Source organism: Manis javanica, chromosome 16 (assembly GCF_040802235.1).
Source record: "Manis javanica isolate MJ-LG chromosome 16, MJ_LKY, whole genome shotgun sequence".
Taxonomy (NCBI): domain Eukaryota; kingdom Metazoa; phylum Chordata; class Mammalia; order Pholidota; family Manidae; genus Manis; species Manis javanica.
In genome coordinates, this window is record NC_133171.1 from 64427945 (window position 1) to 64446807 (window position 18863).

At 39.8% G+C, this 18863-nt stretch overlaps 1 protein-coding gene across 1 annotated transcript; it reads left to right on the top strand.

Annotated features, from left to right (window-relative positions):
- The first annotated feature begins 13035 nt into the window (after positions 1-13035).
- Positions 13036-16033, top strand: LOC118968675 (protein FAM184A-like). Its single transcript, XM_037000207.2, is given in 4 exon segments — positions 13036-13209; positions 13270-13906; positions 13909-15171; positions 15174-16033. Coding segments are annotated over 4 exon segments (2928 nt in total). The 5' UTR covers positions 13036-13041.
- Positions 16034-18863: the final 2830 nt, after the last annotated feature.

Below are 18863 nucleotides of genomic sequence, written 5' to 3' on the forward strand. Positions count from 1 at the left end.
CACTACTTGTCTTCTCTGTGTTGCACATCCCGTCCTGTGCCCCCCAAAATTATACATGCTAATCGTAAGGCCCCCTTTCCTTTTCCCCCACCCTTATCCCTCCTTTCCCACCCCTCCTGCCCAGTCCCTTTCCCTTTGGTAACCATTAGTCCATTCTTGGGTTCTGTGATTCTGCTGCTGTTTTGTTCCTTCAGTTTTTCTTTGTTCTTATACTCCACATGTGAGTGAAATCATTTGGTACTTGTCTTTCTCCACCTGGCTTATTTCACTGAGCATAATATCCTCTAGCTCCAACCATGTTGTTGCAAATGGTATGATTTGTTTTATTTTTATGGCTGAATGATATTCCATTGTGTATATGCACCACATCTTCTTTATCCATTCATCTATTGATGGACACTTAGGCTGCTTCCATTTCTTGGCTATTGTAAATAGTGCTGCAATAAACATAGGGGTGCATATGTCTTTTTCAAACTGGGCTGCTGGATTCTTAGGGTAAATTCCTAGAAGTGGAATTCCTGGGTCAAATGGTATTTCTATTTTGAGCTTTTTGAGGAACCTCCATACTGCTTTCCACAATGGTTGAACTAATTTGCACTCCCAGCAGCAGTGTAGGAGGGTTCCCCTTTCTCCACAACCTCGCCAACATTTGTTGTTGTTTGTATTTTGGATGGTGGTGACCTTACTGGTGTGAAGTGATATCTCATTGTGGTTTTAATTTGTATTTCTCTGATGACAAGCGATGTGGAGCATCTTTTCTTGTGCCTGTAGGCCATCTGAATTTCTTCCTTGGAGAACTGTTTGTTCATCTCCTCTGCCAATTTTTTAATTGGATTATTTGCTTTTTGTTTGTTGTGGTGCATGAACTCTTTATATATTTTGGATGTCAACCCTTTATCGGATCTGTCATTTATGAATATATTTGCCCATACTGTAGGGTACCTTTCTGTTCTATTGATGGTGTCCTTTGCTGTACAGAAACTTTTTAGCTTGATATAGTCCCACTTGTTCATTTTGCTTTTGTTTCCCTTGCCCGGGGAGATATGCTCATGAAGAAGTTGCTTATGTTTATGTCCAAGAGATTTTTGCCTATGTTTTTTCTAAGAGTTTTATGGTTTCATGACTTACATTCAGGTTTTTGATCCATTTAGAATTTACTTTTGTGTATGGGGTTAGACAGTGATCCAGTTTCATTCTCTTACATGTAGCTGTCCAGTTTTGCCAACACCATCTGTTGAAGAGACTGTCATTTCCCCACTCTATGCCCATAGCTCCTTTATCATATATTAATTAACCATATATGTTTGGATTAATATCTGGGGTCTCTATTCTGTTCCACTGGTCTGTTGCTCTGTTCTTGTGCGAGTACCAAACTGTCTTGATTACTGTGGGTTTGTAGTAGAGCTTGAAGTTAGGGAGCGAGACCCCCCCCCTCTTTATTCTTCCTTCTCAGGATTGCTTTGGCTATTCGAGGACTTTGGTGTTTTCATATGAATTTTTGAACTATTTGTTCTAGTTCATTAAAGAATGTTGTTGGTAATTTGATAGGGATTGCATCAAATCTGCATATTTCTTTGGGCAGGATGGCCATTTTGATGATATTAATTCTTCCTAGCCAAGAGAATGGGATGAGTTTCCATTTGTTAGTGTCATCCTTAATTTCTCTTAAGAGTGTCTTATAGTTTTCAGAGTATAGGTCTTTCACTTCCTAGGTTAGGTTTATTCCTAAGTATTTTATTCTCTTTGATGCAATTGTGAATGGAATTGCTTTCCTGATTTCTCTTTCTATTAGTTCATTGTTAGTGTATAGGAAAACCACAGATTTCTGTGTTTTAATTTTGTATCCTGCAACTTTGGTGTATTCCAATATCAGTTTTAGTAGTTTTGGAGTGGAGTCTTTAGGGTTTTTTATGTACAATATCATGTCACCTGCAAATAGTGACAGTTTAACTTCTTTACAGTTTGGATTCCTTGTATTTCTTTGTTTTGTCTAATTGCTGTGGCTAGGACCACCAGTACTATGTTGAATAACAGTGGGGAGAGTGGGCATCCCTGTCTTGTTCCCAACCTCAGAGGAAAAGCTTTCAGCTTTTCACTGTTCAGTATGATGTTGGCTGTGCGTTTATCATATATGGCCTTTATTATGTTGAGGTACCTGTGCTCCATACCCATTTTATTGAGAGTTTTTATCATGAATGGATGTGGAATTTTATTGAATGCTTTTTTGCATCTATGGAGGTTTTTGTCCTTCTTTTTGTTGATGTGGTGGATGATGATGGATTTTCGGATGTTGCACCATCCTTGTATCCCTGGGATGAATCCCATTTGGTCATGGTGTATGATCCTTTTCATGTATTTTTGAATTCAGTTTGCTAATATTTTGTTGAGTATTTTTGCATCTATGTTCATCAGGGAAATTAGTCTGTAATTTTCTTTTTTGGTGGGGTTTTTGCCTGGTTTTGTAATTAGGGTGATGTTGGCTTCATATAATGAGTTTGGGGGTATTCCCTCCTCTTCTATTTTTTGGAAAACTTTAAAGAGAATGGGTATTATATCTTCTCTGTATGTCTGATAAAATTCTGAGGTAAACCCATTTTGGCCCGGGTTTTTTTTTTCTTGGGTAGTTTTATGATTACCACTTCAATTTCTTTGATGGTAATTGGTTTGTTTAGATTTTGTGTTTCTTCCTTGGTCAGTCTTGGAAGGTTGTATTTTTCTAGGAAGTTTTCCATTTCTTCTAGGTTTTCTAGCTTCTTAGCATATAGGTTTTCTTAATAGTCTCTAATAATTCTTTGTATTTCTGTTGGGTCCACTGTGATGTTTCCTTTCTTGTTTCTGATTCTGTTGATGTGTGCTGATTCTCTTTTTCTCTTTACAAGTCTGGCTAGAGGCTTATCTATTTTGTTTATTTTCTCAAAGAACCAACTCTTGGTTTCATTGATATTTTTCTATTGTTTCATTCTTCTCAATTTTGTTTATTTCTTCTCTGATCTTTATTATGTCCCTCCTTCTGCTGACTGTAGGCCTCATTTGTTCTTCTTTTTCCAATTTTGATAATTGTGACATTAGACTATTCATTTGGGTTTGTTCTTCCTTCTTTAAATATGCCTGGATTGCTATATACTTTCCTCTTAAGATTGCTTTCGCTGTGTCCCACAGAAGTTGGGGCTGTGTGTTGTTGTCATTTATTTCCATATATTGCTGGATCTCCATTTTAATTTGGTCATTGATCCATTGACTATTTAGGAGCGTGTTGTTAAGCCTCCATGTGTTTGTGAGCCTTTTTGCTTTCTTTGTGCAATTTATTTCTAGTTTTATACCTTTGTGGTCTGCAAGGTTGGCTGGTACAACTTCAATCTTTTGGAATTTCTGAGGCTCTTTTTGTGGCCTTGTATGTGGTTTATTCTGGAGAATGTTCCATGTGCACTTGAGAAGAATGTGTGTCCTGTTGCTTTTGTTTGTAGAGTTCTATAGGTGTCTATTAGGTCCATCTGTTCTAGTGTGTTGTTCAGTGCTTCTGTGTCCTTACTTATTTTCTGTCTGGTGGATCTGTCCTTTGGAGTGAATGGTGTGTTGAAGTCTCCTAAAATGAATGCATTGCATTCTATTTCCTCCTTTAGTTCTGTTAGTATTTGTTTCACATATGCTGGTACTCCTGTGTTGGGTGCATATATATTTAGAATGGTTATATCCTCTTGTTGGACTGAGCCCTTTATCATTATGTAGTGTCCTTCTTTATCTCTTGTTACTTTCTTTGTTTTGAAGTCTATTTTTTCTGATACTAGTACTGCAACACCTGCTTTTTTCTCCCTATTATTTGCATGAAATATCTTTTTCCATCCCTTGATTTTTAGTCTGTGCATGTCTTTGGGTTTGAGGTGAGTCTCTTGTAAGCAGCATATAGATGGGTCTTGTTTTTTTATCCATTCAGTAACTCTATGGATAATGATTGGTTCATTCAGTCCATTTACATTTAGGGTGATTATCGATAGGTACGTACTTATTGCCATTTCAGGCTTTAGATTCGTGGTTACCAAAGGTTCCAGGTTACTTTCCTTACTATCTAAGAGTCTAACTTAACTCACTTAGTATGCTGTTACAAACACAATCTAAAGATTCTTTTCTATTTCTCCTCCTTTTTCTTCCTCCTTCATTCTTTATATATTAGGTGTCAAATTCTGTACTTTTTGTCTATCCCTTGATTGACTTTGGGGATAGTTGATTTAATTTTGCATTTGTTTCATAATTAGCTGTTCTACTTTCTTTATTGTGGTTTTATTACCTCTGGTGACAACTATTCAACCTTAGGAACACTTACATCTAAAGCAGTCCCTCCAAAATAGACTGTAGAGATGGTTTGTGGTAGGTAAATTCTCTCAGCTTTTGCTTATCTGGAAATTTTTCAATCCCTCCTTCAAATTTAAATGATAATTTTGCTGGATAAAGTAATCTTTGTTCCAGGCCCTTCTGCTTCATGGCATTAAATACATAATGCCACTCCCTTCTAGCCTGTAAGGTTTCTGCTGAGAAGTTTGATGTTAGCCTGATGGGCTTTCCTTTGTATGTGATCTTATTTCTCTCTCTGGCTGCTTTTAACAGTCTGTCCTTTTTCTTGATATTTCCCATTTTAATTACTGTGTGTCTTGGTGTTGTCTTCCTTGGGTCCCTTGTGTTGGGAGATCTGTGGATCTCCATGGCCTGAGAGACTATCTCTTTCCCCAGATTGGGGAAGTTTTCAGCGACTACCTCCTCACAATAAGCAGTCACCTAATGCACCTGTACATTGCACAGGGTATCAGTGTTCTCTGATTGTAGCCAGTGTCTGGGTGAGACACACAATGAAGAGTTGTTCCCTTGAGTCTAATGTTTGTAGCAGTTTATGCTGGAATCAAGACCTATAATTCAATGGAAACACATAGAGGGGTCCAGGCCAAGACCTATGATACCAGAAGGGCTACATTAAAAAGGCCTCCATACATTACTGCTGTCCCTAAACACCAATTATCAAAATTATAGATCTGTTAAATGTATAACTGCTAGAATTCTTCAAGGGCTGCCAAGCAGCAATGCTTGCCAGCAGGCAGCAACACACCTCAAAAATATGTTAGCCATTTTGCTGCTTCTCTTGCTCCTTCTGTCTTTGCTACTACTGTGGCTATTGCCCTGAAGAGGTCTTGACTGACAAAAGGGGGGCTGCTGGAGGGGAAGCTGAGCCAAGTGGGGCTGGTACACTAAGCCAGTAGGAAAGAAAAACTGATGTTCCTGGTTCTCCAGACCCCTTGAGACTCTCTTCTATAACCTCCCTTTTTGCTGCAGAACAAAAGAAAAAGGTTCAGGAAGCACATGGAGTCAAAAGGCCAAAATAACAGCTGCTGGAGGTAGTAGGATAGAAGCTCTTGTGGTACATGACTTTTGACCTCTTTTCTACCAACTCTTAAGACTGATAAAGTGATTTCCACAATGTTCACTTTTACAAGGCAATTGCCCACATACGTAGAAAAAAACCTGAGAATGCAAAATCTGGTTAAGGTGGATTAACCTGCACCTAAGTTTCCCAGGCTACAAAAAAACTCATTAACGTTCAAAGTTAACTTGGGTTCCATTTCTCTTTATGTAGCTTCCCCCTTATATGCACATCCATGCCCACCCTCACCCTCATATCTATCCTATTCTTTGGCCAGAGTTTGCTTATAGACAATATTCTGATAAGAAGGAAATTCAGGAGAGACTTGGAATTAAAGAAGGGATAAAGGAGATAAAGGAGATGGGTGAAACAGAAGAATAAATCAAGAAAGAATGAAACTACTGAATGAACTTGTGTGAATGAATAAGACTGTTTTCTTGGCAACTTATGTAAGTCTCTGGTTTCTGCCTCACTGCTTCTTTCCTTCTTCTGCCCTGCTAAAAAATATCTCACCAATGACTGAAGACTGAACTTGACCATAGCTGTGAATATTACAATTTTAACAGCCAGTTCATTCTGTCTTTGAATGGAATGGAGCTCAGGATATGATGTAGTGAAACATATTAAAGGACGATGTGGAGTAATGTGGAATCCCCAGGTATCAATGCAGTACCAAGCTGTTCTACTGTGCCTTTATAGACAGAAAAGAAGGCCTAATGAGGGGTAACAGAGAAGGAAGAAGAGAAGGGAAAAGAGAAAGAAAATGGGGAAGGAGGCTGGAGGGGGTGGAACAAAGGAAGGAAGAAAACAGTAGGGCAGGTGGTAGTAAGTGAGAAGCATGAGAAAAGTGGGTTCTGAGGAAGATGGTCTTCTCCAACTGAAAAAACCCTCGGAAGTGGATGTCATTCCCCTTCCCCACTTTTTTTTTCTGATTCTAAAGAACCTGAGAAATCCCAATTATGAAAGTGCAGAAAAATCTCCAAAGGGGACAGCAGACTTAAATCCCCTCTTGTAATTAAAAGAGATCAAAAGTCTGCTGTTCTCCAGATTGAATCTCTTACCTGATCTTCATTCCTAATTCTCTCAGTGAAAGGATGAGATCTCTGAAAGAGCTAGAGAAATCCATAGCTTTGGGGACTCTCAGGATCTCCCAAAAGTCTGGCTCAATATGACCCCAGACTGGCACTGGAGCCTTTTACTACTGAGCAGATCATTTAACCTCCACACTGTACATTCACTAGACAGCCAGTTAATGTGCACAATTGTAGGGGAGATGAAGATGTAAAGTTGAGCTAAAAAAAAAAGAATCCACTTGGGAGTGTTTTCACTGGAGTCTATCAGTGATTGCAGAAACAGGGTAGTTGGGCAGACAAAGAGAGGCCCTGGGGGATGGTATCGACTTACAGGAGACAGATCTTCAAAAAATGTGACTCAATCTTTTGGGTAATTTAATCACTAAGCCAACCGTTTAGTCTCCATATTACATTCATTAAACAGCCGAATAATGAGCACGCTTTTAAGGAGAATGAAGATCATTTCTAGAGTCAATTATTGCCCAAGGAGATTAGCCAGTCTGAGCAGAAGGACCCTCGAAGACCCTATTTGCTCTTCAGCTGTGCTGTTTGAAGAGCAGAAAAGCAGACTCTCACACCAACCAGTGGCGGAACCAGGAGTACCACATTAAGAATCGATTAGAGTAACTGAGAAGAATCTTCGAGAGAATAAAAAGATGGGGAAAGAAGATGATTCTTCTAACTTTGACACAATGAGGGAGAATTAAGTCCGTTTGTCCCCTTCGACATTTTCCCTGTATATTCAGAAATGGAATGTCTGAGCTCTTCAGGGCTAGTGGAGAAAAATCCAGCGCCTCCTCTGATTTCTTCCTCCATATTTTATATTGAGCCCCAAATCATTCAAAGACAGAAATGTCCTGGCAATTGAGGAAATGGTGCTCGTGGTTCCTTCGGTATTTATTGGTTCGTGAGATTATATAATGCTATAGAATTATTACTTGTCTTTTCTGTACATACTGCTTTTCCCATGTTCCCCCCCTGCTACATTATGTGTGCTAATCCTAATGCCCCATTTACCCTTTATCCCTCCCTTCCCACCCATCCTCTCCAGTTCCTTTCCCTTTGGTAACTGTTAGTCCATTCTTGGGTTCTGTGAGTCTTCTGCTGTTTTGTTCCTTCAGTTTTTGCTTTGTTCTTATACTCCACAGATGAGGGACATCATTTGATACTTGTCTTATGCTGCCTGGCTTATTTCACTAAGCATAATACCCTCTAGCTCCATCCATGTTGTTGCAAATGGTAGGATTTGTTTTCTTCTTGTGGCTGAGTAATATTCCATATGTACCACATCTTCTTTATCCATTCATCTACTGATGGACACTTAAGTTGCTTCCATTTCTTGGTTATTGTAAATAGTGTGGTGATAAACATAGTGGGGCATATGTCATTTAATCTTTGTTATTTTAATTATTTTATGTCTTGATGTTGTCTTCCTGTGGTTCATTTTGTTAGGGTTCTCTGAGCTTTTATGACCTGAGTGTCTATTTCCTTCCCCAGATTGGGGAGGTTTTCAACAATTATTTCCTCACAGAGGCTTTATATCCCTTTGTCTCTTTCTTCTTTCTGGTACTCCTATTATGTGAATATTGTTTTGTTTGGAGTTGTCTCACAGCTCTCTTACCATTCTTTAATTCATAGAGATTATTTTTTCTCTCTGTTCCTCAGCTTTTTTGTGCTCCCATTCTCTAATTTCCATCCATTGATTGTCTCCTCTACTGGCAACTATCTATTATTCATTCCCTCCATTTCATTTCAGTTACTGTATTCTTCAGTTCTGAGTGGCTCTTTTTCAACTCTTGTATGTCTTTGGTCAAGTTCTCCCTGAGATCTTTAATAATTTTCTGCATGTAAGTTGAGCATATTTATGATTGCTACTTTGAAATCTTTATTAAGGAGATGATTGATTTCCATTTCACTTAGCCTTCTTTCTGATATCTTATCCTATAGCTTTGTTTGGAAGAAATTCCTCTGCCTCTTCATTTGGTCAGGGTTTCTGTGTTTGTTCCTTTGTATTAGATGGGTCTACTACATTTCTTGTTCTAGAGAGTAATGGCTTTATGAAGAAGACATCCTGTGGTACCCAGAAGCTCAAGACTCTTTATTTTCCACTACCTAGTTCTTTGCAGTGGATCTCCAGTTGCTTTTGATGGGCAATAGGTAGGGAAACTTTCCATCTGGCTGCAGGCAGTGGTTTTAGTCCACTGTGGCAGGCAGTTTGCCTCAGCCAGCCCTTTGTTAGAAGAGCAGTGACTTCTGCTGGGATTGCTGTGGGTGGGCTGCCCTGAAGTGTTGGTGGGGTTTGGGTTAATGAGGTGGGCCAGGTGGTTACACAGCTTTGAGGCAGGCATATGGATTATTGAGTCATGCAAGTGCCCCCTTGCAACAGAAAGGCATGGGGTACTGGGTTTGACAGCCCTGAGGAAACAAGGTGCACTCCAAGCTGCATTCCCCAGTTTGGCCTAGACAGGGTGAGAAATATAGCAAAGTCTCCCTTTGCCTGCCAGGTAACAAAGTCTGATGCTGCTGGGCTGAATAGGCTGGCACACTAGCAGAACCTCAGGGCTGAGCTGCCAGTGAGGGTCATGGAGTGTCTGGGGCTCCCAAGAGGGCCTAAACTGTCAGACTGTGGGAGGGCTGAGAAGTGTTGTTTACCTGCCATTTCTTCTGCACAGAGTGCTCCATCTAACCCTCTCCTCTCTGGAAACCCTCCAAGTTCTGGTAAATCTTTCAAACTGCAGCTTCTGTGTTGGGTCTCAGCTGGGGTGGAGGAGTGGAGCTTGCCTGTCCTCCACAAGCTGCTGGAGTCTCAATCTCCCAGTGTGTTCCAACTGTCCTTGGTGTCCAACCCCACTAATCACTAGTACCCAATGTAATATGGATTCATGCTCCCAGAGCAGATCTATAGAGCCAGGTGTGCAGAATTCCTGAGTGCCTGTCCCCTCCCAACTCTGTTCCTCTTCCTCTTGCCTGTGGGCTGGGATGGTGGAAAGGCTTTTGTCCTGCTCAATCATGGCTCTTCCACTTTACCGTTCTCTGTGTGGTCTTCTCTTCTTCACCAGGTATAGGTCGTCTGTTTTGCAGTCCTCTGGTTGTGATATCTCTGACACAAATGACATGGTGTATTTCTTCCCTAAGTATATGTATAACAATGACAATATTAGACACAGCAGTAATAGTAGTATAACTTCATTCAGGTACCTGGACCTGATTCTAATGTGTGGAAATATGTGAGAGGGGGTCTTCCCACACATATTTATACCAAGCAATTCTTGAACACCAGCAAGGTGTTGGAGAACTCAATTCTGATGCTATCTGCCCAGAGACAGCACCAGATTCCCAGGTTAAGGGCTGTTTCCAACAAGGCTGCCCTCCACTCCACACTCCAGATGCTGGTCACAAGCCGCAGGCAGTTCCTTGTGCTTTTGACCTACCAGCTGCAGATTGGAGGTTCCCATGACCTCTCCCTTAGGTTTGATTAATTTACAGGAGTCACTCACAGAACTCAGGAAAACACTTATACCTACCAGTTTAATAAAGGATACCATAAAGGATACAAGTTAACAGCCAGCTGAAGAGAGACATAGGGCAAAGTCCCAAATAGAGTTTCTATCATTGTGGAGCTTGGGACCTAGTCCAGTGGCACATGGAGGTGTTCTGGTTCCCCAAGCATAGAAGCTCTCTCCAACCGAGAAGCAGGATCCAACCATGCAGAGCAAGTGAAGAGGTCCAGGTGAACCAAAGTGAGGGAGAGAGCAGAGCAGAGAGCTCTTCTCCGGGGATTTTCTGAAGGCTTCATTGCATAGTCATGATTGACTATATTATTGGCCATTGGCTGTTACAACCTCCAGCCCCCACCCTTGGGTGGGATCCAAAAGTCTCATTAACATGACATAACACCAGTTTCACCTTTAAGACTGCAGTGTTTTCAGAGCAGCGGATGAAGACCAAATATACCTGGGAATATTTGAATGACTAAATATGTATTTCTTATAACTCATATTACAGGTTGTTTTCAGGTTTAGCTGTATCTGCTGTAGTTGTTTCTTTGGTGTTTGTGTGGTAGGTTTCTACCTTGCATTCTTACTCTGCCATCATTTTTTCCCTTCCCAGCTATTGTCTTATCAAATGTTTCAGCCACTTTATCTTACAAAGAGGAAAATTAAAATGTGAAAGGCATGTAATTTTAGAGAGAATCTAAGTAAATAAATTCTTGACTTTGACAATAGAAGTTTATTGAAACAAAGACACACACTTTGCCAAGTGTTAGAGGAATAATGTCCTGTCGAACCCACGATGGTCATTCTATGGATGTTCACTTTACTCATCTGATAAAATCTATGTGGAGGACTTACAGCCTACAGTAATGGTAAAGACAACTAACAAAAATGTTAAATTTTTCTTTTTATCAAAAGACACCATAAAAAGTTGTAAAGATGGAGAAGATATCTATAGCACATATAACTGGCAAAGGATCATGATACTTAGGTTTTAAACTATTAAAAACTACTGATAATAGGCAAACAACCAAATACACAAAAATACACAAAAATCTTGCACAACTAAAAGAAAATGAAATAAAATGTAAAAATAAATAGCTGAATAGGTGCTTAAGCTCATTAGTATTTAGTAAAATTAAAACTAAAAATCACATAACATACCATTGTATACTCTCTATATATAAGAAAAATAAATATTGTTAAAACCGTTTTGCCACAAATTAAAAATACAACAACTCACATATATTGTAGTGAAAATGTAAAGTGGTACAATTACTTCGGAAACAATGGTGTTATTTAATTCACTTGAAAATGCAAATAGCAGAATGGGTCGTGCTCACCAGTATCCACATGGGCCTTTATATTTCCCAGCTTCCTTTGGGTAAGCTATTAATTCTAGCCAACAGAATATACATGGAAGTAGTGTGAGTAACCTGAAGGCCAAGACACATCTGTATATAGTGTGATGATTCCCCCCAAGATTTTGAACCATTGTGGGTATAAGTGAAGCACTATAAGATAAAGGATATAGAAATTGGATAATTATTACATGGAGAATAACTATCCAACAGAGCCATACTATCTGAATTGATTTTTGCATGAGCAAAGAATAAATCATATTCTGCTCTGCATTGTGCTTAGCTACTGAGATCCTGGATGTTTGTTTCAGCAACCAGACTTCATAATTATCATTAATACACCTCTCCTATATCCCCTACGTTATACTTAAGAGAGTAAACTGTTAGAATAAATAAATAATGTAATACTATATAATAATTAAAATAAATGAAGTAAATAATGCAATAGCATAAAAAATCATATAAATATAATGTTGACCAAAAAGAAGAGTATTTTAAACAAATACATACAGTATGACAAATTAAGAACAGGCAAGATGATTCTTTACTATCTGGGATGCATATTGTTAGTAAAATCATAGAGATAATAAGGTTGGGATTACAATGGGAATCAGAGTAGTTATGTCTGTGGGAGAGGACATTATTATTGGAAAAAGACAGAGGATATTTTGAGGGTGTAATAATGTCCTGTCTTACCCATGATTGTTGTTCTTTGGATGTTCACTTTAGTCATCTGATAAAATCTACGTGGAGGACTTAAAGCCTCCAATAATGATTGTCACTTATATTGGACTAACCCTCTTACTGATAATAATTATAACTCTGAAGAAAATCTAAAATATTTAAAAACCACTGGAGGCTGACCAAAAGCTAGAAGAAAATGGAGATTTGACTCAATAAAAGGGACTATAGTGGGTTGTGTCTATATTTATACAACTCCTTCCTTGCTGATTCATTCAGTGCACAGTGGATTGAACTCATGGAGAACATGCAAAATTACTGGACTGAAGAAATTGGATATCAAAGAAGCTAGATTGGCTAGAAATTTAGAGATTTAACCCAAAAAGAAGACAGGAAAGTAAGGAAAAGGGGACAAACAACAAAAGTGGCAAGAAGAAAACAAAAAGCAAAATGGTACACTTAACACCCAACACTATTATCATATTAGTTGTAAAAGAAACAAACATCAAATTCTAATTAAAAGAGGAATTGTCGGCCCCCGCGCGCTCCGCGATCCCTGGCAACGGCGGGTCCGCGGTTCCGCGGCCTCCTCCTATCCCCGCCTACCCCCGCCGCAGCCCGCCGGTCTCCTCCCTCCGCAGCCCCGGCGGCCGTCTCGCCGGCTCCCTGGTCCCAGGGGGCAGCGGACCTGCGGGGCCACGCAGCTCATGACGCCCCGGCCAGGGGCGAGCTGAAGAGCGGGCGAGAGCAGGCCCAGCCCCGGGCCGCCGCCGGACCCCGGGCGTCTGCCCCGCGTCGGAGTCGCTCGCTGCCTCGGGCCGGCAGGGCCGTCCGGTCCCTGGTCGGGGGTCCGCCGGGGGTCGCGGGCGGGAGCGCGCCTGCGGCTGCGGCAGACGGACCGCGGGTGTCGGTTCCGAGAGCGGCCGCCCGGGCTCGAGCCTCCCGGACACCGGCCGTTCGCGGTCCGCCCCCCACGCGCGGGGACAGGTGCGCGGCCGGGGTCTGTCGGGAAGACGGCGACCCCAAGCATGAGCTGGCAGCCGCACTGCTACGGCGGCTCTGACAGCGGGGCGGCCAAAGTCGCGCCCTCGCCGGCCACCGCGCAGCAGGCGGGGCACAGCATGGATTACAGCCACGATCTGCACCTGAAGATGAGCAAGAAAATCGCCCAGCTTACTAAGAAAACTGGCATTGAAGTTATTTAACAGAAGAAGAGCTATGTGCCAAATAAAGCCTCTGGAATTAACATCTCTGAGGTAATATATGCTTTGAACACTAAAAATGATGAGCATGATTCTGTAATTCAAGCCCTCAGAGATACTCATGAAGAAGAAATCCAACACATTCTTGCAGAAACAAGAGAAAAAATACTGCAATATAAAAGCAAAGTAACAGAGGAATTAGATCTTAAGAGAAAGATTCAAGTTTTAGAAGCTTCATTAGAAGATCACATAAAAATGAAGCAGCAGGCCTTGACAGAATTTGAAGCTTATAAGCATAGAGTTGAGGACATGCAACTTTGCGCAGAAGCCCAGCATGTCCAGTGCATAGTGACCATGTCTAGAGAGGTTGAAGAGATCAGAAGGAAATTTGAGGAAAGATTATGGAGTTTTGGACAGCTCCAAGTACAGTTTGAAAAAGACAAGCGTGTGGCATTGGAAGATTTGTGAACTGCTCACAGACAGGAAATCCAAGAGCTGCTGAGGTCACAGCAAGATCACAGTGCCTTCATCAAAAAAGGGCAGGAGAAGGTAGAGGAGCTGCACAGAATGGAGGTGGAGACCTTAAACAGAACACTGGAAGAGCTAAGACTTGAACGGAAAAAGTTAATTGTGGATTATGAAGGCAAGTTGAATAAAGCTCAGTCCTTTTATGAACATGAGCTTGATACTTTGAAAGGTCACAGCTTTTTACAGAAGAAAGTCTGCAGGTCACCAGAGAAAAGGAAGCTGATCTTAGAAAAGAATTTCAGGGACAAGAAGCAATTTTACGAAAAACCATAGGAAAATTAAAGACAGAGTTACAGATGGGACAGGATGAAGCTGGAAGTCTTCGTGACAGATGCCAAAAGCTTCAAATCGCACTTGTTACGGCAGAGAGCAGCATTCAGGTTCTTCAAAAACAGCTTGATGATGCCAAGGAGGGAGAGATGGCCTTATTAAGCAAGCACAGGGAAGTGGAAAGTGAGCTGGCAGCAGCCAGAGAACGTTTACAACAGCAAGCTTCAGATCTTGTCCTCAAAGCCAGTCATATTGGAATGCTTCAAGCAACTCAAATGACCCAGGAGGTTACAATTAAAGATCTAGAATCAGAAAAATCAAGGGCCAATGAGAGATTATCTCAGCTTGAAGAAGAAAGAGCTTTTTTGCAAAGCAAAACTCTAAGTTTGGATGAAGAGCAGAAACAGCAGATTCTGGAACTGGAGAAGAAAGTAAATGAGGCAAAGAATACTCAACAAGAATATTATGAGATGGAGCTAAAAAACCTGCAAAGTATTTTGGAAGGAGAGGTGGCTCAATTAAATGAGGCCCATTCTAAGACTTTGGAAGAATTAGCTTGGAAGCACCATATGGCAATTGAGGCTATCCACAGTAATGCAATTAGGGATAAGAAAAAATTGCAAATGGAATTGGATGAACAATATAAAAAGGAGATGCTAAGCCTGGAAGGGGATAAAAATCAGCTTCAGCAAGAGCTAGAACACCTGAAGGAAGAACTGGAAGACAAACTGAATACAGCCAATCAGGAAATTGACCACCTCCAAGATCTGGTAAGGAAAAGTGAACAGGGTCTGGGCTCTGCAGAAGGACTCATTGCTAGTCTTCAAGACTCACAGGAAAGACTTCAAAATGAGCTTGACTTGGCTAAAGGCAGGCTAAAGGACACCAAGGATGCCCTATTAAATGTCGAGGGTGAGCTACAGCAAGAAAGGCAGCAACACGAAGAAACACTTGCTGCCATGAAAGAAGAAGAAAAGCTCAGAGTGTACAAAATGGCCCACGACTTAGAAATAAAATGGACTGAAAATCTTAGACAAGAGTGTTCTAAACTTTGTGAAGAGTTAAGGCTTCAACATGAAGAGGATAAGAAGTCAGCAATGTCTCAACTTTTGCAGTTAAAAGAGCGAGAGAAAAATGCAGCGAGGGATTCATGGCAGAGAAAGAAGATCTCCTAAACCAGATTTCCTTGCTGAAACAGAACCTGGAGATGCAGCTTTCCCAGTCTCAGACTTCTTTGCAGCAACTGCAAGCCCAATTCACACAAGAACAACAAAGACTTACACAGGAGCTTGAAGAATTAGAGGAACAACATCAGCAAAGACATAAATCTTTAAAAGAAGCACATGCCCTTGCATTTCAAACTATGGAAGAAGAAAAGGAAAAGGAACAAAGAGCTCTTGAAAATCGTTTACAACAAAAACATTCTGCAGAACTTCAGTCATTAAAAGATGCACACAGAGAGTCAATGGAGGGCTTCCAGATAGAAATGGAATAGGAACTTCAGACACTTCGGTTTGAATTAGAAGATGAAGGAAAGGCTATGCTTGCTTCCTTACGCTCAGAACTAAACCACCAACATGCAGCTGCAATTGATTTGTTACGGCATAGTCATCATCAAGAATTGGCGGCTGCTAAAATGGAATTAGAGAGAAGTATAGACATCAACAGAAGACAGAGTAAGGAGCACGTGTGTAGAAAAACAGATTTACAAGAGGAATTAAGGCACAGAGAACATCGCATCTCAGACTTGGATAACGAGGTGCAGCACCTTCATGAAAATATAAGTGCCCTAACCAAAGAACTGGAATTTAAGGGGAAAGAAATTCTCAGAATACGAACTGAATCTAACCAGCAGATGAGACTAGAAGACATGGAAGAAAAATATCTAATGAGAGAATCGAAACCAGAAGATATACAGATGATTATGGATTTAAAAGCCATGCTTACAGAAAGGGACCAGGTCATAAAGAAACTAATTGTAAGATTCTTTTTTTGGTGTAACCATGTTAGTAATCAATAGACTATTGACTGGGAAAATATTTTTAAGTAATGCTAAAGAACAAAACAAAGTACAAAATATGTGTACTGTGATTAAAAATTTATTAAAATGTTCATCAATGAGGATAAAAAAAGAGAGGAATTGTCAGGTTGGATAAAGGAGAAGATGCAATCATTTAATGTTTATAAAATATGCATTTTAATAGGAAGACACTGAGAAGTTAGGAGACAGTATCAATTATGTGTGGGAGGAAATGTATCAAATGATTTGTTTCACCAAGTCCCATGTGCAATAAATTTTTATTTTATTGTTTGTCATTTTTTTTATAGCTTTGGTATTGTTTCTTTATTAATGAAGAGAGGATCTACCTTGAATATTTACTTTCTTCCCACCCTACAATCACACCACTACATCATCAAAGCCAATCCAGTTTCTACCTGCTTCCTGTCAGTTGGACTCCAATCTAGATTTTTTACTATAATTGTATATGAAATCTATTATTATTTTTCCAAGCACAAAAATGATAAAACTGAAAGGGAAGTCAGCATTGGAAGCAGGGTCCATATTTTTTTCACTTATTACTATATATCTAAAATGTAAATGACATTTGGGGACTGACATATAGGGAGTACTCATCAAAATTTTTTTAAGTTGATATATTTATATATTGTAATATGATTGCCATTGTAGCAATAGTTAGCCCCTCTATCATGTTACATAATTATCATCACTTTTTAGTGGTTGGAATAATTAAGTTATAGTCTCTTAGTAAGTTTGATCATTGTGATACAATATTGTTGTCTATATATTTTTAAAAATTTTTTGTTAAGGTATGATTAATATATACTTTTATGAAGGTTTCACATGAAAAAACAATGTGGTTACTACACTTACGCATATTAGCAAGTCCCCACCCATACCTCAATGCAGTCACTGTCCATCAGTGCAATAAGATGCCACAGATACACTATGTGCCTTCTCTGTGCTACACTGTTCTCCCTATGATCCCCCACACCATGTGTACTAAACCCCTTCTCCCTCCCTCCCTACATCCCTTCCAACCCCCTCCCCTTTGGTAACCACTAGTTCATTCTTGGAGCCTATGAGTCTGCTGCTATTTCGTTCCTTCAGTTTTGCTTCATTGTTATACTCCACAAATGAGGGAAATCATTTGTCTTTCTCTGCCTGGCTTATTTCACTGAGCATAATGTCCTCCAGCTCCATCCATGTTGTTGCAAATGATAGGATTTGTTTCTTTCTTATAGCCGAATAGTATTCCACTGTGTATATGTACCACATCTTCTTTATCCATTCATCTACTGATGGGCACTTAGGTTGCTTCCATATCTTGGCTATTGTAAAAAGTGCTGTGATAAAAATAGTAGTGCATATGTCCTTTTGAATCTGAGAAGTTGTATTCTTTAGGTAAATTTCAAGGAGCGGGATTCATGGGTCAAATGATATTTCTATTTTTAGTTTTTTGAGGAACCTCCATATTGCTTATCACAATGGTTGAACTAATTTAAATTCCCACCAGCAGTGTAGGAGGGCTCCCCTTTCTCCACATCCTCACCAGTATTTGTTGTTCTTAGTCTTTTCGATGCTGGCCATCCTTACTGGTGTGAGGTGATATCTCATTGTGGTTTCAATTTGCATTTCCCTGATGATTAGTAATGTGGAGAATCTTTTCATGTGTCTGTCAACCATCTGAATTTTTTCTTTGGAGAACTGTCTCTTCATATTCTCTGCCCAATTGTTAATCAGGTTATTTGCTTTTTGGGTGTTGAGACATTTAAGTTCTTTATATATTTTAGATGTTAACCCCTTGTTGGATATGTCATTTATGAATATGTTCTCCCATACTGTAGGATGCCTTTTTATTCTGTTGATGGTGTCCTTTGCCGTACAGAAACTTTTTAGTTTGATGTAGTCCATTGAGTTCATTTTTGCTTTTGTTCCCCTTGCTCAAGGAGACATGTTCAGGAAGAAGTTGCTCATGCTTATATTCAGGAGATGTTTGCCTATGTTGTCTTCTAACAGTTTTATAGTTTCATGACTTACATTCAAGTCTTTAACCCATTTTGCATTTACTTTTGTGTATGGGGTTAAACAATAATCCAGTTCATTCTCTTGCGTGTAGCTGTCCAGTTTTGTCAACACCTGTTTGTCAACAGCTGTTGAAGAGGCTTTCATCTCCCCAGTGTATGTCCATGGCTCCTTTATCATATATTAATTGACCATATATGGTTAGGTTTACATCAGGGCTCTCTAGTCTGTTCCATTGGTCTATGGGTCTGTTCTTGTACGAATACTAAATTGTCTCAATTGCTCTGGCTTTGTAATAGAACTAAGTTGAGGAGGGTAATCCCCTCTGTTTATTCTTCCTTCTCAGGATTGTTTTGGCTATTCGAGGTCTTTTGTGGTTCCATATGAATTTTAGGATGATTTGCTCTAGTTCGTTGAAGAATGAGGTTGGTATTTTGATAGTAATTGCATTGAATCTATAGATTGCTTTAGGGAGGATGGCCATTTTGAGTATATTAATTCTTCCTATCCATGAGAATATAATGTGTTTCCATTTATTGGTATCTTCTTTAATTTCTGTCATGAGTGTCTTATAGTTTTCAGGGCATAAAGGTCTTTCACTTCCTTGGTTAGGTTTATTCCTAGGTATTTTATTCTTTTTGATGCAATTGTGAATAGAATTGTTTTCCTGATTTGTCTCTCTGCTAGTTCATTGTTAGTGTATAGGAATGCAATAGATTTCTGTGTATTAATTTTGTATCCTGCAACTTTGCTGAACTCAGATATTAGTTCTAGTGGTTTTGGAGTGGATTCTTTAGGGTTTTTT